Source organism: Nipponia nippon, unplaced genomic scaffold (assembly GCF_047370975.1).
Source record: "Nipponia nippon isolate SJK-2023a ecotype South Korea unplaced genomic scaffold, ASM4737097v1 scaffold_4, whole genome shotgun sequence".
Taxonomy (NCBI): Eukaryota; Metazoa; Chordata; class Aves; order Pelecaniformes; family Threskiornithidae; genus Nipponia; species Nipponia nippon.
Window position 1 is genome coordinate 42,687,494 of NW_028262358.1, and position 26,515 is coordinate 42,714,008.

The 26,515-nt window shown below is 36.8% G+C and overlaps 1 protein-coding gene across 8 annotated transcripts in view; it reads right to left on the reverse strand.

Annotated features, from left to right (window-relative positions):
* The window catches only part of RYR2 (ryanodine receptor 2), a 434,903-nt gene that overhangs the window by 240,123 nt on the left and 168,265 nt on the right, over positions 1-26,515 (reverse strand). For all 8 annotated transcript variants that reach the window (XM_087777049.1, XM_087777051.1, XM_087777048.1 and 5 more), the window contains 5 exons: positions 22,272-22,346; positions 21,440-21,518; positions 20,301-20,413; positions 9,376-9,475; positions 5,782-5,878 (listed from right to left, as the gene is read on the reverse strand). In XM_087777049.1, coding sequence (XP_087633175.1) covers positions 5,782-5,878; positions 9,376-9,475; positions 20,301-20,413; positions 21,440-21,518; positions 22,272-22,346 — 464 coding nt within the window. The remainder of the gene's footprint in view (positions 1-5,781; positions 5,879-9,375; positions 9,476-20,300; positions 20,414-21,439; positions 21,519-22,271; positions 22,347-26,515) is intronic.

The window sequence follows — 26,515 nt, forward strand, 5'->3', positions numbered from 1 at the left end:
ACAGCAGCAGAAAAAGAGAAGGCAACAAGAGCTACAATGAGTGTTGGTCTTCCCCTAGGAAAGCTCAGGATACCTTGTACCTTCTGAGCCATAACACTAATTCCTGACATTTTTTTTCCTATTCTTTCCAAAACACTTCACTTGCATATTCTACATTTATGGAGTAAGGATATTAACCACTTTTATTTCAAATGAAAATATCTATCAGGAATTCAGAACCTTTGAGAATTTTCAGTTCATCTTTACTACAAAACTTCATCTAGTTAATTAGTTGGTGTAATGAAGTCATTTTTTGTCTGATCCATAACTGTAAGTTAAATTTAAAACATAATTTGTTTCCTATGTCGTTAATCTATTTAATTCCCCTTAATTTAAACAGCTGCTAGAGCTGGAGCTTGCATCCAGTTTGTCCGGCAGGGCTGGGGCTGTAACTGCAGCACCCCGGCAGCACCGGCGGGCTGGGAATCGATCGTGCTCTCTGCTTGCTTATTCCCAGCACTCTCCTCCAGCTTTCCAAGATGCGATGTAGAGGCAAAGCAACGGTAAGCATCAGGAAGAAAGCTTGATATCCGAATCTCTCATCTCCAACTACAATCATGAATTAATTATACAGGTCTAAAATAGCCAGCCACGTAGCAAAACCCCCGGAGAATCATTACTGAATTCATATTCTTATTAAAGAATTGTTGTTGAGCGGAGAGAGGGCAATCATTTCAGTGAAATTCACTGACTACAAATGGGCATTAAATGAGGTTAAAATAAATTACATTAAATGACAGTGTTTTGATACTGCTGAAGTAGCCTTGGTTCAAGAACTTGTAAATCCTAAGTTCCATAGCAAGGAAATAATGGAGTAACTCAGTAACTTGGAATGAATCGGGGCACCATAAATATGGCATAAATAACATAACAATGTTGTACCTGGATTATACACAAATTAATAAATCCAAATAAGATGTCAAAGTTCAAGTTAAAGAAATTGTTCCTCTCCCTTCAATGACAGGCAAGGCACTTCTGTTTTTAATTTGAAAAATTAATCACTAAAGAGCTCTATGGATTTTTTTCGTATTAATTTATAAAAGCGCAACCATTACTATTCAATGCTCGTGGGTTGTTTTGGGCATGGGGAAAAGTTATTGATTCATGCTGGTGAAAACTTTCTGACTTCACATTTCCGTCATAAACCATCCTTCACATACGCCACATCCCAGCCTTTCTGGGGTACAAAAGACCTCATTAGTTTGTAATGCCACGTCAAAGAGTGTATTTTACCTGGGTAAAGAAAATAGCATGGAAAGGAAAGTGAAAAAGAGCTGGCATTGGCTAAGTCACATTGATTTTTTACTTTCATCGCTTTACAACCCTGTCTATCCATTTCTGAGACTAATACAAAACGTTCAATACATTTTACAAAAGACTTAATGTAATATGTTTAACCCAAAGAAAGTCTCAAAGGCAGGAATGACAGAACTGCTTCTGGAATTAGGCTACGCGTACACATTCCCTCCTGAAGGCCTAATCTGACTGGATGGTGTGAGAAACTGGGAGTCTGTTCCACCTCAAGTGATACTTTGCAAAAGCCAGGAGCACTTTGTTCTCTCTCACAGGTAATTTCTTTCTGTAACAACATATTCCTGAAGGGTCCAAACTGCACTGCGGTCATCACTTTAAAATACATATTGCAAATCAAAATGCAAATTAGTTGCAATGGGAACATTCATGGCCCCCTTCTACAGTGAGAAATATGAATACTCACAGCCCTACTCCTGTGTGGACTTTAAGTTCTAAAAGAATATGAATGATGGTGGTATAATAAAGAGCAAGCATCACAACCCAATAAAAAAAAATAAAAATAAAAACCAAATAATTTTGATTACATACTTCCACTGCTATCTGCCACTAGTTTTTGGGGACTTCCAAGTACAAAAAAAAAAGTAATCCACAGTAATCTACAGTCATGCAACGTACTGTATTAATAACTGGCTGACATTTTTGCAGGAAAATAAAAGTGACTCGCATAACACAATAAGGTCCCAGCCTAGGGACCTACTGTGGTGAATAAGCCACTACAATTATTAAAACTTGTTTTGAGGTTTCTTATTCCAGCTAGATTTTTTGGAGACAAAAAAAATAGTTCAGGCAATAAAATCCCATTTTACTATTTTTCTTGAGTTACCACTGGAAGAATCTGTTTAAATCAGTTCTCTGAGTCTCCCACTACACAAATACTCAAAGTAGTCTTAAACTATTCGTAGTTCAGAGATGTAATCTTTGAATGATGTCTCACTGCTGTTTATCAAGAGCCAGGTATCACTACACAAAAGGCAGCATTATCAGAGATAACTCAAGATTTCTCAGCAATTTTAACCGAATTCAGCTGGACAGCAGCAGCAGACCCGTTCTTCCAGGTACGACTTTCACTGGGAATTTAAATGCACCAAGACGCAACAGCCTTGGCAATAGGTAGCCCAGGCACTTTGCCTCTGTGCTTACCCCCATCGTACGCCCGTATCTGGGGCTGCCAAGGCAGGAGGTATGTACTACTGAGATCACAGTGCCACTGCCTGCAGGAGGAAGAAGACAAGGGAGGAGCCACTGCTGTAGCAGCCTGCAGCCCCATGGCAGCTCCCCCTCCTTCCAAACTGAGGGGCCATGGCCAGAAGACAGCACAGAGTGGGCTGTGCATGCAAGAACCAATGCTATGGCTATCCATTATTTGCCAAAGGAGCTTTCTGGATCTCAGTTCTTTGAGGGAGGGAATAAAATCATCCTCCTAACCAGTCTCTCACCTTGGGCAAATACCTGCTTTGCCTGTGTCAAAAATTGCCCCTGAACATTGCTCTTTTTCCACTGCTCACTGTGCAATTGCATCTCACCACTCAATACCAAAGTCCCTTGTCCAGAAACACAGTGATTCCACCCCACGTTCCAGTGATCACTGTAGCACAATTTAAGGACCATGTGGAGGGACACATGAGCTCAACAATTAAGTGAGGAAATACAGCATACATTCAGAACAAATTGTGAGACACAGGAGAGAATTTTATAAGCTTTTTATATGATTATTTCTGCCACTGTACTAGGCCTCTTCCAGTGCAGATTTGGATGACCTTGCCTCGGAAGAAGCTTTGTTAGTTACCGTAATCATGAATACAGTATCTGCACTGTCACCGTATTGTAGGTCTCCACCATGCTAAATGCTGTTCCACAAAAGTAAAAACAGCTCGAGAATGTGTGTTTTATTTTGGGCTTCTGGTAATCTTTGAAACACTTCTATACTCAAATTTATGTAACTGTATCAATACTCTAAGAATAGAGAAAAACAGCAGTTATTTTTAGAAAGTGCCTAGGAGGATCCTTCACATCAAAACAATTTATTCATTCCCAGGATTAGATACCAGGTGACATTATAGAATAAAACTGTTATTTTAGGACTGTCTGATCTTTTATTTATTTGAAAAGGCATAAAGAGGAGGCCTTTGCAGAAAAATAACAATGAGATAGAGGAGTTAGTGAGTCACAAGTGAGATGCAACTTCTCAGTGCTCCTTCGCATTGCCGTTCTGCAGAGCAGAGCTGCTCTCCAGGAATATGCTGGAACAAAACAAACCAAGCACAACCACAATAATCCACCACCAGACTATTTCAAAAGGCAATGAAAGGCTGCTCCAAATGTATCATCCTTTCCCATGTATTATGTGCAAAAGTTACGGAACTTAAATTGAAGTGAAAGATAAAATAATTTATCTTACAATTTCCTATCTGCCAAAGTTACCAATATTTTTAAATATAATTCTACCAGCAGTTAAATACCATCCATCAAAATACAGCATGCACACAAACTGAAAACTGAAAGGAGCCACAAATTATCCTTTTAGGTATTATTTTGAATAGGCACGAGTCCTGATTAGAGATAGACATATAGAGGTTTTAGGCAATAACTAAATTTATTAATAATTTAAGAGGAGAAAGCATGGGACACAGACCGATTATACCTAACTCCATAAAATACAAAGTAATCATAGATCATATTCTAGGTTTATAAGTAAAAATAATCTAAAAAATTTCAGAAAAGCAATAGAAGAACTTCAGAAAAGGAGAACATGAAAAAAACTAAACTTACTTTTACTCTCTTTGTTTATTAAAGAAAGCTCCTGAACAACAAGAAAATTTCAGAAGATCAAATCTGGTTTTTATGAAGCCCTGAGAAGTAGTGTTTCTCAGTATTGCTATCAGGAAATAGAAAGACAAAGACAGAGGTACTATTTGTTGCCTACTAGCTCTGCTTCTTTTGGGGTAGTAGATGGACAGGGGAAAAGGTAGACACTGTAGAAAGAAGAATAACGGCCTGGTCTGTTTACAGCACTGGGCTGCAGCTTAAGAAATGAACCCTATGCTTCCCATGCTATAGGGCACAAAGATGCATTATGTGAACACACAAGCAGATCAAATGAATTTTTTCTTAACTTGCAACTTCGCGTTCCTATATATAATGTTACTGTTGTTGTACAGAGACAGAGTTTAAGTGTGTTCTTAAGCCTTAAAGTTCATTACTGAAGTGCTTGATCATCCTATAAATCTGCAATCACACGGCAACTACAGTTTTTAAAAGGAATTTTGCAGGACTTAAACTGAAGTAAGAGAAAACACTATAGGATCCTATTTATCTATAATCTTATCTTTTCATCACTGTCAGAGCAAGGGTAATAATAGCAGCAATAAACTCCAAGCTGTAATGGATCTATTACACAGTAACTAAAATTAAAACATGAACTGATCACATTTTAAGTCAGCATTTTGAAATATCTTCTGCGTTCAAAAATTATTCCCTTGTCTAAAAATGAGAAGTAGCCAGGAAGGGTTGGTTAGCAGCTGTATAAGAAAACTCTGAAGTTTTTCTCATTAATATTAAAAATTCATAGAAGATTTTTGCTATATTTTATGAGACCTCCCAGTGTCTTTTTCTTATCTTTACAAATAAGAACAAAATTGAATAAAAAAATACATTTCTATTTGCAAACCCAGAAAACTCATTTGGAAATGAATGAATAGCACTTTCTTTGTCATGGAAATGAAGCTACCCAATATGCTGCATTAAACAAACTATTCCAAAATCAACATTATCATTTAGCAATCTTCAGGCTGAAGGCAGGAATAAATCATATGACACTGCCTTACTAAAAAGAAGCTTAGGGTATATTTTATTAAAGCAAATAAACAGGACTTTGATTCACCCATGTAAGCACTCCACTGAGACATGCCACTTTCAGTGCTAGTCTTCTCACTATTTGGATTTATTAGTTAACCGAGAGAGACACATACTGAGCTGTCATCACTTCTCTACTTCCATTCTAGGATTCCTTTAGTCAAGAAAATAACCATAAATTAAGTTCTAGGCTACTATGAGAGGTACACCTGAGATCAATACACAGATTAGTAGCCTTGAAGGATTGGGCAGTAATCTTAACATACCCTGTCCTGAGGAATTTTTTGTGATTACAGAAAAAAACAGCAGTAAAGAAATAGCATTCGCAGTGTTTTTAAGTCAGTAAAGATGACAATAAGTTATCAAAAATCACTATTGCTTTTACACCTGGTAAGTGAAATCAGACTTGAACAATACTGAAAAGAAAATGCAAGAGGCTCCTGTCCATATCAACAATATTCCTTCTTATGAGTAATACAACTCATCACAATATCCTTCAAAAATCTGTACTATCAGTGACACTTAATATTGATTCAGCAACATTCGTTATTATTCTATTATAAGCTGGAAACCTACCTTCTTTGTTCTTCTCCGTGTTCACCCGAAGGGACTGTCAAACATTCATCCATGTGACCATGCAATAACCTCAGAACATCCCCTCCTATCAGATATCCTTGAATAAAGGGAGAAAATCAAGTGTATTTGTCTGAACACAGCAACACTTAAAACTATAGTTCAAACTGTAATAAATACTATCAGGTTTGTTTTTTTTTTTTTTCCTGTTGGTATTTTATGTTACTTTAAAAAGAGAGTCAGAAGGGGAAGATACCTCCTACCCTGGGGAGCCAGCTGAACATTGCCAAGTGAGAAAAACTCCAAGTCAGCAAGTAGGAAAGGGTGGATCAGGAGAAAGAGTCTCACAGACAGGGGACTGAGCAGTCAGTGCAACTCAGAAAAAGACTGATCCAGCAAAAAACAAGTGTTTCCCTCCCAGATTACAACAGGTAAAGTGGGAGACTCTTCTCTCCCATTTTACCTGCTCACTTTTGGGTTTGATTTAAGTGAAGGATTCCAGTTTATACACTAACAAAACAAAGATTGATTGATTTAGTTAGTTAACTTTAAAATCCTTTTTGGTGTCTTTGGAAGTTTTCTGTGAGAAAAACTTCTGGGAAGGTCCACTCAAAGTTCTGCTTGACTTAAGATTCCCAACCTACAACCACAATTTATTTGGACTCGCAAGGGAAACCCCTATACTGCCTATACTACCACTGCACATGCAGATTCAAAGCCAAACACTTGGTTCAAGTACAGATATGTGTGTTCACAAACTAAGGCACAGAGCATACACGTAGCATCACAATATTTGAAGACTCAGGACACTGCAGCCAGAAGCTGAAAATAAGGCCATAATTCTCACCAGTAAAGATATTAATAAAATAGATGCTTTTTCATCAGTCTTTTTCCATCAGAGATGTGACATTAAAAAGAAATATAATTTTATGTTATCCTACAAATATTGTGTTATAATCTAGTAACTGAAAAATGCTAAGGTTTAGTAGATTTTAAGTGCAATTCAATGGCATTTTTTCAGTTTGACAAGCTAAACAAGTGTTTACATTTGTTTCCTAAACTCATCTTCCCTTCTTGCTAGAACTAGTCGGTATCAAATTCTGCATTCCAGCAGGATGCAGGAACACAATTCCTTGGGCTTAGTGTTATAACAAAAAGATTTTTTTAAAAAATAAATTGGAATAATATTTTGAAGCTGTGTCTATACTAACAAATAATGCTGCGCAGTAAGACAGATCTGTACAGGGAAATGGTGTTGAAGACCCAACAGTCACACAGGACACATTTCACAGGTTTATTTTGAAGCTACAGGAAATCTTTTTCCTGAATATCTGCCAGGGAATATTTCAGGATATATTTTTTAAACCTTTGAAATCAGTAGCAAATTAGTATTTATGTGGCCAATTTTAGCATTGAATTTTTAAATTCTTGATTTTGACACAGAGGGGTACATCCAGGTAACAGTAGTTATATATATTAATTTTTACATGGACCTGTGTCAATATAATCCTGGAGATGTTCTGCCCTGAGTAGCTTTTCTGTTTTGCTTTGTTTTTAAAGTGCTCCCCATCCACGTCACAGTACAGAACTAGCAGAATTACTTGATCTGACTCTAAAGATCTGTTTTGACTTAAACAATGAACTGACTTCTACATAAGCCAGTTTTGCAGAAATGCATGTAAAAAGAAATCATTTTCTTTAAACTAACGGCCTCCAATATCCCAGTTCGTTTTACAGGCTATTTATCCATTATTTTCACTTCAAAGTAATTTCATTTAACTGAAGTGTTTCATTTCTTAATCTATTTTTAATGGGAAGTTTTGATTAAAAGAGGGTATTATAGTGTAGTTATTCCCATACACTAACATTTTGTTTATGAAGATGACAAAGCATTCTGCAGATACTAACAAAATTGGCTTTATTTCTCTTATTTAGTCTTATATTACTCTTTATTTCCTCTTCCCCCTTTTTGAGGTAATTTTCTCCAGTTCGGCTACAGTTTTACTGAGGCATATAGAGTAAGGTCTTACATGCTAAGTGTCAGGTTCACTCTCCTTTCACAACAAGACAACTTTGATTACAGGAGTATTTGCCGGTTTTGCTAGAATAAGGCCTTTGCCCTAATTCTTTCTGACACCAGCTAGCTGATCTTCTCTAGAAAAGATACTGCTTAACAAAGATAATGTCTATACCTGAGAAAAGTGAAAACAGAAAGGCATAGCAAGAAAGAACAAACAAATACGCAGAGAAATACACAGCTGCTAAAATCGTATTACATCATTTTCACATTACTTCCTGTGGGTATGAGTGCATAACATGACACTATAGTCTGTCATTGTGGACTTCTTCCCAAACAGCCAGGCAGGTCTCACTAGTGAGGTTCACCAAGCAAAGAGATGTGGCACAGCACAAATCTGGGTCTCAGCTAATAAGGTGTACTAGGGTTACTAACATGAACGCCACACCAGAGCTGCCAGCAATGGGAGGACAAGGAAAATGGAGTTTATAGGAAAGGGCAACAGGTTGGAGAGGAGAAAGTTTTCTCCTCTCATCAACAGAAAGGTTTTATCCATAAAGTCTAGGACATTGTTAAGCGATGCACTAGCATTTTTTTAGTAACAGATTGCAATAGCAACCATGTCAGACAATATGAACGTGCAGAATGATTCTCATAGTCTAAAAACACAGTGCGTACCTAGAAAGGAGATCTTGGCAATGCTGTCCCTGAAAGCTGAATGAGCAAAGCTGCAAGCATTCCACAACCGTGTTTTAAAATATGCCAGATAAAAAGAACTGATGTGAAATTTCAATGTACTGCCTTTTCAAAAAACAGTCCCCAAAAACCCCAGGGAGTAAGAAAGAACCTGTAGCTTTAACCTTCTTATGGTTCTATTACAAAATCTACTCAAAACAGCGATTCTGTAAGAAACTAGAAATCATTAAGTCTTTACATGCTGACAAACTTTTTGGAAAAGACGACTTTTTTTCTTCTCTGTGGAATCATCATGGCATACATTCAGGGATCCTTGTACCTTCATGTCAGAATTTGCATTAAAAAAAACTTTCCTAATTCCTAAAGAAAATAAATAAAATTTGAAAGTTGTTCTCGCCTGTCTCTTTCTGTCTTTCCCCTCCTTTTGTTTTTCTTCCCAACTATATACTCCCAACAAAACCATTCCCACTCTTAGCTCCTTGGATTTCACATCCTGCTTCCAGTCCTCTTGCACAGCATTTTTGACTCAGTCTCAGGAACATGTAACCATGACTACATATGTCAGAATAATCTGAGATAATGTAAACCAGGACCAAAAGCCATTTAAAAAAATGTTATGGACATTATCATACCTTTAGAAAAATGAGATTTGAATTAGCTGCTCAGTATTTAGAGGAAAAAACATGTAGAAAATCATCAGTGTCCCTTTCAGCATAATTTTCCCTCTCGTTTTTCAGAACATTTATATATTTATTTACTGGATTGAATGTTTACATAAAAGAAACCCACTTTCATGCTTCAGCCACACTTGGCAGAATAATTTGATTTTTCAGATATTTCATTTACAATCAGTCTTTCAATAATTAAAGTTGAGTCAATCTTACCTTGGGCAACTTCACTTCCTGAACTGATTGGTGCTACACTCCAGAGCGTCTGCTGGAAGGCTGCATCAACATGTAAGCTACCATTGCCATAAGAGAGATGCTAAAATCAGGAAAGAGAAAGGCTTTTATTTGGGATTAATTAAAAATCTCATTACAGTATACAATAATAATATCGAACATTCTCTTGGTTCTATCGTACATGAATTGTTCATATTGACTGTATGATTAAACACAAAATCAGACCTGGGTACTCTTTGAGGGACATTAGAAATAAAGCTAGAATAATAACAGCATATTTGCCTCAAAGAGACATACCTAAACGGCACAGAATGATCACCTGTTTGGGGTCTTAGACGACAGCAAACACTCTGAAGAACTGATTATTAAATGCTGTGGAGGTCTTACACTGGTGTTCTTCCTTCTGTACGCAACGGGATGTTCCACAAAGTTTGAATACTGGGATGGGACATTAATCTGTGTTTCAGGTGTAACTCACCATTTAACTATTTCTTGTGGACCACTGGCTTCCTAAAACTGCCATCAGATCAAAGAAATCAAGTAATCAACTTTGTAAGGCATGTAAGGGAGTTGCCAAAATATATTCTTGTGCAAAGTTTTCGTGATCCAAGCAGACCTGAAACTGTCTTTCCCTGAAAGGCTCATCTCCTGCCTAAGCATTCAATGGGTGCTCTCCTTTTACTGAGTTATTGCCTATCTTCTGCTGAAGTGGCAGGTCTTTCCAGTGAGTGCCACAGATGCTTGGTCTTCTTTGAATTCTTTGTGTATGTGTGTGTGCATGCACACATCTGTTTTCCAACTAGTTCGGTGACATTATTGTCTCAGAAATTCTAATCTCAAGGCGTATTATATATCATATCCATGCAAAAGCCTCACCACCATCAGTCAGTTTCATTGATGTACTATTAAGTGCCAAACAACATAAGATTATACAATTATAAGGTTATAGAACCAAGCATTCTATAAATAAGCAGCTGCTTTGAAGTATACTGTTTATCCTACCAGGCAATAGCTTTTCAAGTGCAGTAATATTTAGACACTTTTATCAAAACTTTATTTTAAACTACTGGACAGTAACTGTGTTTACAGAGTAGTATTGGTCTCTGTTTCTGTATGTTGTGACCAACATTAACATCTTTTAGGTAAAATTATTAACCATACAGAGGACAAAAATGGCAATGGAGGTTAGAAGGGGGTAGATTCCCAATGACATGTGCAGAGTCCTTCTGTCTTCCTGCCTGCACCTCTTCCAGCTGTACAGCGGTACAAGAAATAGCACATCAGCTCATTCAGATGGCTCCCGTAATAGCTAGTGACATACAAAGTAAGAAATCTCACAAAAGCCATTTTTTTCCACCACACCAGCATCGTTCAGCACACGTAATGAAAGATGTTCAATGAACAAACCACCACTTCACCCCTTACTGCATTAACTTAGTCAATGACAGAGCAGGCTGAGAGATTACAATCCCCAGCCGACCTGCAGTCCCATTCCTGCCCTCTTGGCCTTAATTATATTGTTAGGTTTTCTCTGAGATCTCTACACAGATTCCAGTTACAGACAATGAGCAATTCAACCAGCACAATGAAGCAGGAATATTACTTTTTGTGGAAAACACATCATTCAGGGTGGGCAAAGGAGGAAGAGGATAACAACTCTGCCATTTAGATCTGCCATGGCCAGAACACTTCTTGTAACTGTGTGCTTTGTCCATGTTAATGAACTGATTTTCACACACAATGGTATCAACTGAATTAGCATTCCATTTTATAGATAGGACACTGAACAAAAATACATCGCTGACATCGCTCTTCAGAACACCTGTTATTTTTATCCAGTGATTCGACTCCAGTTGCAGCTCTGATTATAACCCAGATGTCTCAAGCTGAGTCATCAGAGAATTCTATCTTTAAAAAGTATGGTTTAAATGACCTAATACAACACATGACTACCAAAGCAGAGAAATAGAGAGTGTATCTCTGCAAATCTCTTCTTTCCCTCACTTCCCTAAATTGCTTGCTGCATCCTTCAATTTACAATTGAAGGCAGGAGTCTTGGCAACTACAATTCCATGGTGTTCATCCCCTGGACACCATCCATAGCAAGCAATAAAATGAAGCTTTGACCATGTAGAGGAGGTAGCCTGTCAGTGGATATAGAAGGATTCAATTACATCAAATGTATAGGAAAAAAACCGACAGATCAGAGATGCCTGTCTTAATCCTAGCATTGCTTAACTTTTCAGTGCTATACTCTACAATCTCAATGTTGTTTTAAAGCAATCTGCTGCCTGTTTGTAACTTATTTGGAGCTTATCTGCTTGGCTTGGTACTTTCAGCACAATAACACTATCAAAATGAAACACAAATTCCATAACACAATGCCCAGGATGTGGACATGACACTCACACTGATGCTGAGCAGCCTTTGTACCTACTACACAGATCTTTGCTAGCTGGTAGAGTATGTGGCAGAAGTAGCAGGTTGCCATCATCGATGAGGACCACATGTGCAGCACATGCCTTTCAGGTATGCAGTAACAACATTTGCAAAGGAGGAATATGTTAGGTTCAGGCACCCTGCTGTCTATTCTAATCCTGGTATGGGACTTCAGCGTTACAGGCAGGTCCTTCAGCCTTCTGTCTCACCCAAATAATATCTTTTCTGCACTCGTGTCCAGGCTCAACCAAAAAGCTAGATTTGTCTTCCCTACTGATAGACTAATAATCTCCTAAACCAGCATTTAACCTGCCATAGGTTTTTAATCACTTTTCAGAATTAAATTATGGTATTTAAGAATACAGGTTAACACTATAGTCTAGAGGCAGCTTCTCAAGGATAAACTCCAAGACTCAAATCTCCCAGAATACTACAGGTTTCCCAACTGAACCTACCATCATGTTATAAACTCTGTACTGCTCTGCAGAAAAGTAACACAATCACATCTCTGTTCCTAGGTCTTCAAGAAGAACACAGTGTATTCAAGCTGACTGGAGAGCTTAGGAATCAGATGGTAATTTCCACAAGAACCCTTCAGCAGTGATTGCAGCAGCATAGCTGCATTTACAATAGCTCTAAATAACTAGATGGTGTATTTTAAATTTTACAGTCAGTATGCATCAAAGTTTCTGTTCTCTAAAACGTGCCTGTGTGCAAAGAAAAAAACATAAAGAAAGCAAAACCTTTCCTTCAGGTTTTCTCTTGGCTAAGGTGTGTCAATACTGACATCTCATCTAGCAGTCTCTGTTTCTATCTGCACTTTACATTATGATGTCTTTGCCCTCAATCTCCAGCCATTCCAAATAGTGAGAATAGCAAAAGAAAAATAATAAAGAAAACTTATTTTCTGGTATATTTTGAGAACTGCATACAAGGCAGAGCCAATTCCCAGAATGCTTAAGTACTGAACACAACGGCAGCATCAACCACACTGCTTCAAAAGTTAGTACCGGCTGGTGCAGAGATGGAGGCCACAGACATGATCGAATTCAATCTATTTCTCTTTTCTACATGGAGACTCTGACAGCCCTTGCTATTTCCCATTTCTAACTGTCTTAAAATTACTACAATGATCAGCACAGAGAATCAGTTTCAAACCATTTAGGTACCTATCCTCAATGACCCAAGAACCTCTGAAATGTTCCAAGCCTTGAATAGACACCATTCCCACGACAGGTACACAAGTGAGAATGCATGCGTCAGAGTGAGGCAGAGCACTTCATACATTTCTCTACTTTTACTTAGTCAGTCTGAGACCAGGCAAAGCAAAACTGGAAGAAATATCTCCAGTGTGGACATCTATCTTGGGAAAGAACTTACCAAAACAAAAAACAAACAAACAAAAAAACCCCACCAAACCACAAAACTATACTCCTTTTTTTTTTTTTTTAATTAGGAAGGAAAAAACATTTTTCATCAAAAAAATGACAACGCATACGCATGGCAGGATAGCATAAGGATCCCACAAAGGGTGGATGGGAGAAGCCTGCATTCCCCCTCTTAATATTAGCTCTCCTTCTGCACTATAACCACGAAAAGCCTGAAGCACATCAGCTACTATGCTTCCAAACGATTATCATTTAGTATGAAAAGATACAAGAGCTTTCATTAACAAAATATTAATTTTACAGAAGCAAGTATTCAAAAACTAGGAAATGCCAAAGTAGCCTATGGAAAAATAATGGCTTCTGGTGAATGCATCATATTACTGTCTTCAATGGCATGATCCCGTACAATTTTTTCTACCAGTGCTGCCTCATTGTATATACAGGACAAAGGAGATCACTTCATGAACAGCTGCTCAGTGCTTTGTTTTCTCCTAAATCTTCAGTCTGCAGCCTCATGCTTTATTCAATACAGTCAATTCTTCAAAGCTTTGAAAAAAGAATTATTAATTTCCTCATAGGCTTTTCTATTGCTACCAACAGTTACAGCATTTCACAAAACACAACAAATATTAATGAATTCAGTTTCTCAAAACCCCAAAGGAGTAGCAGTATAGCCCATTTTCCAATGGGGAGTGGAGGTATATAGATTACACTAAGAAATTTTCATTAATCTAGGATGCCCAAGTTGAGGTGACAAGGACCTGTTTAATTCCCACTGTAGCCTGCATTATATGCAGTTTTAATATTCGAGGCACATCTTCCATTCACCTCAGTTGCAGGTATCAAGACTGAGCAACTCTGGGACCTCAACCTCTAGCAGAAGGAGGAGACCTCAGAGCCACAACTCAGGTAAGGAATATTCCTGGTAAGGGATGAAGACTTAGTGACCTCTTGAAAGCAAGCCTGGCATAAAAGATGATCTGCTCAGCAAATTCCAAAGGAGAGTCTGGTACAGAATCTAATTCTCCAGGAAAATAAATAACTAAGCATCGTACCACCAGTCCTCCACCTGCAATTCCCAGCTTGAAATTTCATCTTCAAAGTTGCCTCATTCCACAGCCTCTCTGCTACTCAGCCCTGACACATCCATCAAACTTTTAACTGCACTGAGATAGCATTCAATAAAAAGCCAGTGTGATTGTGTATTTAAAAGAATTCATAAAACATATCAGTGCCATAATTTTTGCATTTTCTAATGCCTGTGTTTTTTCAAAAATCTAAGAAACTTATTTTCTGTGGTATAATTTCTATATGATTTTCCTATATTTTAAAAAAGCTTTATATATTTTGTTATATAAAATTTTTATTATATTTTTATTATTAAATATATATATTATATATAAATAATTTTTTTTAAAAAAAGCAAAAAAACCCCCACAGTTACAGTAGGTGGCATCATACTGACACCCACATGAAGCACAGGTAGAGAAGGAAACTTTAAAACCATTTTTCAGACATCTGCCACCTAAACTAACACAAAATCACCAACAGGAGTAGGCTGTCAGCATAGCAGGGGTGACTGCTGTGCCTTAATACAACGGGTTTCCTAGATAGTTGCTGATATCTCTAACCTAGCCAATCCAGCTTCCCAACCCAGTTACAGCCTACCTTATCACCCAGAATTATGATCTCCTTCTGCTTCAAAAGGTTCTCATCAGACCTACAAAGCCTCAGCATGGCCTTTTGGCTTTTTTCTTGGTCAGCCTCTTCCTTCCCATGTCAGCCAGCATAAGACTTCTCTCCAGAAACTCACTACAACTCCTGCCCCTCAATTCTTTTCTTATTTCTTGGCCCCAGACTTTCCCCTCTCTGGATCTTTGTCCAGCAGTTTGGTTCTCCCCATCTAGCCCACTCCTCTTACAGATCTCTCTTGTCATCCTTCATTCCCAGTCCTACTCCACTGGTTCTTCTTTCATTTTTTCCTTGCCAAAACGGCACAGGTTTTCTGCCCCAAATTTCTAACACAAATTTAATCAGCAGGTGCCCACTCCTCCCTTGTCACCAGCTTCTTGTCCCAGAAGATTTGTTAGTGCCTGCCTGCTTTCAGCTGCCAATCTTTTCAGCCAGTCATCAAGTCCCACTCAGTTTCCCTCCTTCCCACTTCAGTCCCAGGCTCCTGTCCCTGCTACATCACCTGCCTTTTGTTCCTTCTACTTTCTCGTAGCTTCCTCCTCCGCATATCTTAAATGACAGCAGATCGCCGACAGCACATAAAACACTGAGTTCTCAGCTGTCAATACAGTGCCTGACTTCATCCCTGCCTTGAGCCACCCATTACAAGGCATACCTGGTTCCACCAGGGTTGGGGTGTATTTAATCATTTGCCGTAGAGGGAGTATGAACAGTTCTTTAACACAGAGGAGGTTGAAGAGGTCTAGTTTATGCAAAATAGACAAAGTCATCAATTTAGCTACTAAGAGAAAATTTTAAAAAATCTTCCCTGGGCATGACCAAGCTGCATTATTTCAGGAGAATGTTCCTTTACTAAGTTTAAGCAAGGAGAGGCTTGTTACCTTTTTCCCCTTTTTCTTTTCAAGTTAGTGAAAAGTACACCTGTGATGTCAAGAACACTCCTTCTAATTTCCCATGTTTGTTATAAAGCACGGGATGCTCAGCATTTTCAAGAAAATGAAATTAATTTTCTTAATGATGTGAATTTTTTTCTTCCCTGTCTTCAAGCTTAATGACGTCTGACCTCTTCTGGATGAACTAAAAAAAAATTATCTCAGACTGATAAAAACAAAAAAAACCAAACCAAAACAAAACAATAAAACAAAACAAAACAGAAATAGATGCTACTATTTCTTATAAGTAATTTTTTACATTACAAGCACTTGGAAGCAGGATTTTGTAAGGCAGAGCAGCTTGACAGCCTTAATTATCGGGAAGATCTACCAGCCTCCACAATAACATTTCAAATTGTATAAAGACTCTGTGGGAACTGCATTATGATCAGTGCAACAGAGCAGCTCAACACTACCTTGCTTCAACTAATTTCAGGTTTGTTTATGCAGATTCAAATTATTTCTAAGAAAAATGTTTTTTACTATTTTTCAACAAAAAAATAAATGATGGAATTGTGAACTTACACAGAAGAAAGCAAAGTGTAATACTGAGTTTCATACTATTAGGAAAAAAATGAAAGGGGGGAGAATAAAATTTAAAAAAATTTTTTTAAATGTAAAAAAAAAAAAAAAAAAAAATCACACCTGCTATGTTCTCTGGTACTACTGCACCAACAAATGCTACAGATATTTAGAAGCTATCCCAAGTATCTGATAATAAATAAGAGAACTAAAACTAAGAGCTGAAAATAAACAATGTATTCGATGCAAGAGGATGCAGAGGGAGTGCCTTTCCAATACTCAGGAACCTGTCCTCCTATCCAGGGCAAATGAGAGATATCAGCTCCACCTTTCAAATAATTTGATCTAATTTGGATGATATTATTTTTGAAAGGGAAAATCTTCAAGGAAAAGCTTACACTTCAAAGGAAAGTTTCCAATTAGTTTCATATTAGTTTCCAGTATTCAAAAAAACCAAAACCAAATGATCATTTAAGTCAAAGAAATAAACATTAAGGTTTGTTCACAGATTTGCATAAAGCAGCTGCAGATCAGCATTACAGTCAGGACAGCAACTCAGCAGCTACGTATGTGTCACAGTGCAGAAATTGTTGCATTATACTGAAATCTGTGCACTGTAGATTCAAAGTTGGGGTTTTTTTCCTCTTTCCTGACTTCTTAGCCAGAATAACACTGACCTCATTGATACTAATGTTCATTTTTATCTTCATTTATGCATTTTGTCTTTCAACTTCATGTCTAAGGACTTTTTCTTGAATTACGTTTAAAAGACTAAGTTATCCAGAGGCTTCATGAATTTGAAAGAAATTACAATTAACTGAATTTCTAAACTATTCAAAATTGGAAATTTTGAAAGCAATCGTGGTATATAATTAACTATAGGCACAGGCAAAGCTCAGCACGGGGTGCATGCTAATATGTACAAGATGGAGAAACATGCTGGAAATGTTACATCGGTTCATCAGCCTGCACTGCCTCGAGAAAGGGAACAGAGCAACTCTGGCTTGAACTTAAATGGTGGCAATTTTTACAGGTTTTTGCTCTGTGCTAAGAGGGTTCAGCAGAGCCAAGTCTCCTCTCTGAAGGATCTGGCAAGAGCGCAGCTCACGCGTTATATAATGCCACAAGCACTTATGTAAGTGCCTTTCCTCAGAAAGGCTGCACAGAAAAATAAGCATCTAAAATCCTACTGCATAGGTAGGGATAGCGAGAGTCAGAGCAACCGAATGACTTGCCCAGGGACACTGCTGTGAGTCAACAAACAGCCAAAATCCACATCTCTGGACCTTTAGCTTACTATTTGAACGCTAATCTTCCTATCAGTATAGCACTCAAGTGGAAGACTAACCTAGGAAGCTGACGTAGTTCTGCTCTCCCCTTGTATTGTACAAATTAAACTAAGTTCTGACCACGTTTAGCAAAAGCCATACCCTGTAAATGAACTCTACTCATCTGTTATTTTTACATACACATCTTTGCCCCAGGATTGTTAACTTGTTTGTCTTAATTTGGAGATAATTAGCAAGTTGCTTGAAAACATAGAGCAATATTGCAATATAAAAAGGTGAAATTCCAACTTTATTCCTAACAGTACACCGACATAGAACATTTGATAGAAAACTTACCTTTTCTTAAGGTCCTAACTGTAAGCACATAATGGTCATAAACCTAACTCTCAGCATCCTGCTGAACATCACTCTCTGTCAAGGGATCTATCTGAGGAACTTCTCACCCTTAGAAAAAGCGTTCCTCGACTGGATTCAATGGAACCTATTTGGTCTCACTATCCAAGTGGATTCATAAAAATAACTTCATCTCTCCACAGTCCTAACTATTATAAAAGGTATCAGTTGCTACGTTCCTTTAAGTGTTCTAGAAAATAGGGACTATAACGTGACACTGCACTCAAAATGAAAATACTGTGATTATTTTCAAAGGTACATCCTTTGAAGTTACTTTGTAGATGGCCTAATGGATTAAGACTAACAGTTTAAGATGGAGAGGCAGCTTTCATGAAAAATATTTACTCATTGGTAGCTGGCTAATTCAGTCTTTATCAACTGTTTGGATTTTCATAAAAGTATCACTGCTTTATTTGCAGTGCTAATATAACTACTGAGTAGGTAGCAAAACCACAAATATTTTTGTGATTCTGAAACTACGTAGTTCACCAGCCCTTAATTTAGTCTGGAAAACATCTGTTCATAAAAATGTGGGGGTGAGTGCATGTAAGAGCAAAATTCTTTTGCTGAATCCTTGCTCCTTCTTACTATCAAACCAGAGCTTGAATAACTGAAATACGTTTAATAACTATTCATTAAAATCTAGCTCTAAACCATTTTAAGACTATAATAGACAGATTAAAACATCAAGAACATAGATTTGTGTTGTTTCTCTCTACACTGAAAATATAATTTATTTTTAGCGTATTGCTATTTTGTATGGAAGACGCAGTATACGCATTAACACCGCATGTGGAGGAAAATCAGTCTCTGCAGTCAGCATCACGTCTCTGGCTGTATAAAAGTACATATGACAGCCTTGAGAATCAACAGTTGAGGCACAAACCCTAAATAATATAAAAGGCTGAGCTGATTTACTAATTAGAGGGCAGAAAGTATGAATTCAGGCATATACCTATACAGAAACACAATCTGGAGCACTATTCAACTCCAGCAACCCAACTCAGCAATTCAATGAATTGCAAAGAAATTCACTGTCTTTAAATAAAACCTTTTCATTAATTAGATTTCTCATTAATTTTGTCCACAATAAGTTGCTTCTCCAGTAAGTCTAATTACAATTTTCATAAAAGTAGTTATTAAAAATAATTTTAAAATGTAAAGATGATCGGAAAGTTGTCAGAATGTGTACTTACAAAAATAACTAATTCAATGAGTTACTGAGCTTCTAATTAGAAGTCACAATTATATTCTAATAATTATATTCTCATTTTCTTAAGTGTTTCCAAAAGAAGGGAGAACGTTTTCAATTTTGTCAAAAAGAAAAAAGCATTATTTTTAAGTTTTATTAAGCTCCTCACTTCTTTTTCTAAATACCATAAAAAACTTCCAGAAATAGTGTTTCGTAGCATAAAAAAAGTGAATGATATAGAATAAACTTTAATGCTATACACCGATCTGAGACAGTCCTCTTGACAAAGCTAAAAACACTTCCTCTTTAAAGATCCTCTTTTTAGCTGTAGCTACATTTGCCAAATCACTGATTTTACAGAAGCTTCCAACAGCTTAATTTTCTTCTTATTTCCATCTTTTTTTTTCCAGATAGAATAGTTCAGGTGCTTGCAACACCAAGAATACAAAAAAGAAATTAACCTTAAAGTGTCAAAGAATTTCATCACAGAACAAATGGGAGCTATTTTGATGAAGAAGAAAGTTATTTAAACCAGTGATAAAAAGCAGCTACCACAGAAAGTTTTAAAATATTTCAATTATAGTTAATTATTAAGTATTTTAATTATATTACACTCTACACAATCCTAAGAAAACATGGACCTTTTAAGGCCCACAAAATGCTATGTACCTAGGTTAAACAGTCCAAAATTTTGGTATAAAGTTTTAATTGATATATGATAGTGCTGTTAACCTCTGAACACTCACAGGGACTCTAAACACCTCAATTATGCAATTTGAACAGATTTCTTTTTTCTGTATTTTCTGTTTTTCTTCATTAATAATTTTTTCAATTTCCATTCTATTATTGAAATGAACACAAATCAGATTAATCACATATCAATGACATGCTTTCCAGACCTTCATTGTCTCGGTTTGCAAAATAGTATCAAATACTAGTTTAAACACCTTAAGCTATACTTTTGTGGAGGTGGAAATGTAAACCAGACATTAACATAACGCTTTCATTAACTATTTTTTCTGTAGAGGAAGCACTGTACAGATATTCTTACAGAACTTACCAAATATCTTTCTGAAGAGACACTGACTAAAATGAGATCATCTCCAACACGCACTTTTTCTCCTTCTGATCGTTGCTTGGAAGCAGGATGGATGGTCCACCAGCATGCCTCACCTATATCATTATTGAGTAATACCAGAGAAAGAAATTAGAAAGAAAATGCCCAACATTATTGCCATTACAGTCGCATTTATCTCAGTCCCAAAGTTCTGACCCAGTTTTCAGTTGGGTAAACCAAGCATCCATGTGTTTTCCATAACTAATATCATTCCTGCACTACCTTGTCAGAAACTCAGCTGGAAATAACACACATACGCAGAACACAGCAAGACCTCTGGAACAGTGATTCCAGAGTTGAGTAAGGAGGCGACTCTCTGTGTTCTCTAGGCAACCTGGCCCAGGCTGCTTTTGCGAAAGGGCTTTCCCGTCACCTTTGTTGAAGGTTATGAGAAAGACTTTGAAGAATATTCCACTGAGAATTAGGACAAAGAAGGGGGTGTTTCTAATTCCCCAGCATATTCCTAAGTATTAAAGTCACAAATTTTGTTCCCATGATAGACCTTGCTTTCAGATGAACGAAAAGCATGCTTTTCAGAAAAAAAATCTCTTTGATCTTGAAACTCTTCAATTGTTGCTGTTATCACAGGTATTACTCCTAGCTAGAGGAAGGCTTTAAAAAAAAGCAAACTTATTATTTCTAATTAAACAATTACACCAAGCTGATGGCATTGTAAGAAGCTATATCAGTCTTAAAAATACAAACAAATCCAAGTCACCAGCTAGTTCTAAAACTTTAATAGAATCTTTGTTTAAAATAATACAAGTTTAAAAAAAATTCAGCAAAAGGCTTCTACAGGAATAATAACTTAGCAATATTCCTTTACTTATATTCAATATTATAAATTTATATTTAAATATCAATAGACATGTTTATATCTCATAGAAAAGAAATTACATAATCTATTAGAAAATGTACAGATAAGATACTGAATGTGCAAAACACATAAATATTAAGTTTTCTTTCTTTAGCCCTTAAAATAGTCTTAATTTTTACATGATTTGTATGTATTTATAGGTCTCTCTTCTGATTTTTAGACTGAAAGTATTCTTCATTGCATAGTCTTTTAAGCTAGTGTTTACCTGTTGTGTCCTCTTGCAATCCTACATCAAATGCCAGCTTATCCATTGAAGATCGAGATGTAGAGAGGCAGCATAGATACTATCAAAAGAAAAAAAGTGTGCATTACTAGTTTTGCTCACATCTGATAATCCACTGAAATATAAAAAGCCATCAATCTACTAACACAGGATTAACTAGTCTTAAATTATCCCTTCTAGTTACTATCAAGAAGATATACACCTGATAAACTGAATGGCACTCAAGGAGACTTGACAAAGATATATGGTCTAAAATAACCTCTTTGTCTATACACGCATCTTTCCATTGAGGCTGGAATAGTGAGACTGGAAATAAATGAGCTGGTTGCATCAAAGCTCAGCTCCATGAAGCCTCACTTAAGGAGTCTGGAACCCGTATAATTCATCAGCAAATTGAAGAGTAAGGCTTCTGTCCAAAATATGTGCAAGATGGAATTTCCTTTTCCACTCAGTCTCCAACATATGTTCAGGTTGCCAGCCAGATGCCAGCTGTGGATTCAGTCACAGCTTATGCAATATGCAATATCCAAGGGAAAAGAAATGAGAAATCACCAACTCAAAATAAACTGACAAACAGAGAACTCATCTCTATGGAGCCAGACTTAGTTTTAGCACTTACCCAGATACGACCAGCTCGGTTTTGTGTTTCCAAGCATCTACCCTTCACAAAGGTTTCCATTAACCATGGGTAAAATGCCTCTTTGATGTGAATAATTCTCCAGATATCAGTAAATGGCAATAGTCTGGGCCCGTTTATAAACATAACTTTCATACAAAAAAGAAATCATTGCTGCTATGAACTCCTGTTACATACCATGCCACTGTAGGAATGGCGCAGCAGGATTGCATGCCCATAGAGCAGTGTTCGATGACCACCACCTTGTGCAGACTGAAAGATAAAGAGAAGTGATATAGTGGTATGTTGTAATAAAATCAGGCCTTCTGAGGGGGAAAAAAAAAAAAAAGAAAAAAAAATCCTCATCGATCTGTGGACAAACTGTATTTCCCCTGTCACAGAGAAGTCTAATTCTCTACAAAACGCTATTCAGGGATTAGTTCAAGAAGGTAGTTTTAGGATATATTGGCCTTTTAAGTCCTTGGGGCAGATCTAAGGTAGAAATTGGACAGGCGAAACTTGAAGCTACTGACTTTTTCTATTAGAAGTGCTCAATTCACTGATGAGGGAAAATGGTATACTTTGTACCGTCACCGATTTGGTAAAAAATACCATTCTAGAAGCTTGAATCCTTCTTCCTTGGGCTGAAAGCAGCTGGCCTCTAGAGAAGAGCAGCTTTGATGCGTGTCACACTACCCTCTACACCCTTAGGTATTGTTAAATCTCTCCATATTCACCCATTTTCCCTCCAAATGATATACTTTTCTATACAGAAGGTATGCAGAGGGAGCTTCTGGAGTATTGTCCCTGTTTTACCAGAAAGCATTAATGATATATCTACCACATTGAAGATCATCAACCTCCAGGCTGCTTGCCCCACAGTGTTTAAATACTATCCGACAGAATTCTTTATCTGCTAGGCCAAGTAAGAGCTCAAAGACATCCAAGCTAACTTAACAGGATTTGGGGTTCTGAAAATTGAGAAATCATGTCCGACTAAATGTTCCTCTTCAGAAATGCAGCATAAATCTTGAGTGAAAGAAAATTAAAGTAATAAGATTCACTTTTACCCCAAGAAACTGCAATTATTTTTTTCCACAGTATTTTCATTACAGTTTCTATTTATCTATAATCAGTTTAACCACTCATGAAAGAAAAAATAAATCTTGTTAAAGCATGAGCAACCTTTCAACTTCTGCTGAAGATTTATGAATTCTGAGCTGAGATGCAGCTGACTGACATTGGTCAGGAGCAGAGACTGTCAGACAAGACACTGTCAAGAGCGTAAGTCCATATTCCTCTGACAGAACATCTCACATAACATTATGCACTCTTCAAGCAATATCGACAAATACATATTTTTGAGTTTATAAATATGACAACTCCATAAGCAGCGTTATTCTTTCATATATGACTCCTAATTTAATTTCTTATATACAGCATTTATACCCTTTCTTTTATTACAGTAGACTGACCTTCTGTTTGACTGGATCATCAGATTCATTACAGAATAAATTGGAAACAATCGTACTATGTTATCTCTCTGGCAGCTTCATTTCAGTGCTGAAGATCAATTTAACTGAATGGCTACAGCGGCAACACACAATTATTTCCCCTCCTCGTTTACTGGTTGTCCTTCCTTATCTTTTATCCATTAGCATAATACTTGTTGATCTTTGAGTTACTCGGTCAAGGAAAAAAACAAAAGAGGAACAGGTGGTGAAAAAGCAAGCACTTCAAAAAATAATTTTAGCACTTTTAAGAAACTGCCAGGAATTTCTGGCTTTTATCTCTATTGAGAAGAGAGCATCTTGATGGACATGAGGTATATTTTGACTTTCAACAAACTGCGTAGCAGTCAAAACACAGGGAGGCTCATTCAGGGATCTCTCTGGAAGAGTGAATTACATGAATTTTTATTAAGAAAGAAGTCATGGTCTTTGTCACAGACACAGTCTTGACAGCAAGACATGAAGATTTAGCTTTGAACTACCATTACTACCACCACTTTTTCCAAAGGCACAAGGAAAGAATGAGACATTTGACAATGTCAGGCCCATTGTGCCAAAGATGAATGCTGAATGTCCGCTGCTCATCATATTGGGAAAACCAGGAAAAACTGCCGTGAACATACTGCCTTACCAACATTTCAGATTTGCCCAGAATCTTTATCAACAGCAGGCACAGCTACCCAAACAACAGTCACTAATATGGACACAAGTTTGAAATGTCACTGGTATTTTTATCAAAATTATTCTGTGTTATTAGCCATAAATTTGATATCTAACATACGGATTTGAGTGCCTGTTGTACATAAGAGGAATAGTGTGATCAACAAAATCACAGCTATGTTAGCTTGCCCTTGCTTTGGCCATATTGATTTGTCTGTCTAGCAGTTATTTTATTAAATGCCCATTTGCAGCCGAACAGGAAAAAGGTTGGCTCAAAAAAATTTCAAATCACTTTTGTGAAAAATAGGAGAATGTTTTTTTAGATAATTTTTCCCAAGAGGATTAAAGAAATTCTTTTTAACCAAAACTATTTTGCCCATTAAAAAAATGCAAGCAAGTTTTCTGTTTCTGTTTCTTAGAAAGAAAACAAAGGCTTGCAAAAAACATTTCAAGCATTTTCTACTTAAAGGGTTCTGAGAGGCAATTATAATGAAGCCATCCACATGGAGGGCAAGTGAAGAGACGAAACACAGAAAAATACAGGAGAGACTGGAAGAGAAAGCCGGTACTATGAAACTGCCTTCCATTTTGGAGCCTGTGTTCCAGGATATGTACATACCTGTAAGTTAATTTCATATTTTAAAGGCTCATTTCATAACTAAATACTCACAATTTATCTTTATGCCAGAAACTGCATAGTAAGTAGCTGTTGGGCCATGATTGCCTACTGAAAAAATCTTTGATTTTCAAAATAATCCATTCCTACCTAGAATGTTTCAGAGAACTGTGAATTTTTCACTTTAAAAAAAGATAAAATAAAATAAATTTAAAAGTTAAGAATCAGAATTCTATGGCAAAGATGCAACATTCCAAGATGGGATGTGCCACTGAAGTTTTACCAAGTTTCTAATAATATTCAAATAATAATTTTTCAGAAGACACTGCCAGTAAGACTTCTTGGAAGCCACAATCCTGACTAAATCAATCCATAATGCCCACAGAGTTTTGCACAACTGGCATATGAATGGCATTATAATGCAAGCAAGTTTCTAGCAACCACGTTATTTATCATGAGTCTTATTTGCTTTATGTTTTTAATTTCCAATTTTCAGAGTAATTTCTAAGTTGGACAATACATTCCCTGAATAAAACCAGGCTGGAGAAAAATACATTTGTGTTCAAAGAAGAATTTATCCATTAAAGTTCTACAAGCTATGACATTCAAGAGTATCCATTATATGAATGTAAAACTCTTCTCATTTCGTCCTCCAAGAATTTGAGACTTAGAATAAGACTTGAAAAGCCTTCACAAGTGGTAAACACTACGGTCAATAAATTGAGACTGAAAGCATATAGGGCAAATTCACACTGCTTCTGAAAACTTCATATAAACTGCCCATCTCTAGCCTAATATTTCTGCAGCTGGAATACAAGATTAATTTGGAGTCATCTCATTACCCAAAAGCTATTGCCGAAGTAAAGGCAATTTAGAATACAACAACAATAATTAAAGCTGAAGAAATTAGCATTCAAAATATATAAACAGCTTTCAAGTTCAATGCATTGTTAGACCAGGCAATAAGAATAGACTACTAAGATCTGAGCTGCTTAATTTGATGTAGAGTGTTATCCTGAAACAAAAATAAAGATGGAAAGTAAGTTAAAATTGGGAAATATTTCTTTTCCTTGTTTTCTTAATAGAAATAGGATTTAAATGCCAAAAAAACTTAAAAATTACAACCTACAAATATCTAGTAAGATGTTCAAATGATGGAAGTAGCATAACATGAAATATTTATAATTAGATAGAACAAAAATTTGTATATTTTACTGCAAATACCAATCCTACAGTAAGATATGTTATACATGAGCCAACATGTACCTGTTGTATCTGCACAATTTTGTACATACACAACTGTCATATGTACAGATATGCAATCACCTGAAGATTAAAAGAGGTATTTCATTGACATTAATTCACACAGGAGCACTTGCACCACTGTGCCTACAGCTGCATTGCTACATTTGTGGCCATACATGAAAAGCTGCAGGAAATTAACCATGGTGATCAAGTGTTTTGGAGCCGTTTGTGCTTCTGGGAACCTCACTTACAATGAGAATTTTTAGAGACTAGTGAATACCCTGTGGCATCCACGAGATTTTGAGTCAAATATCCATCACCTTTCCATTCTTTTCAAGAGAACAGCCTTATTTCTACTAGAGAAAACATTTCTTAGACCAATGAGTACTCTACTGCAAGCAAATGCTGAC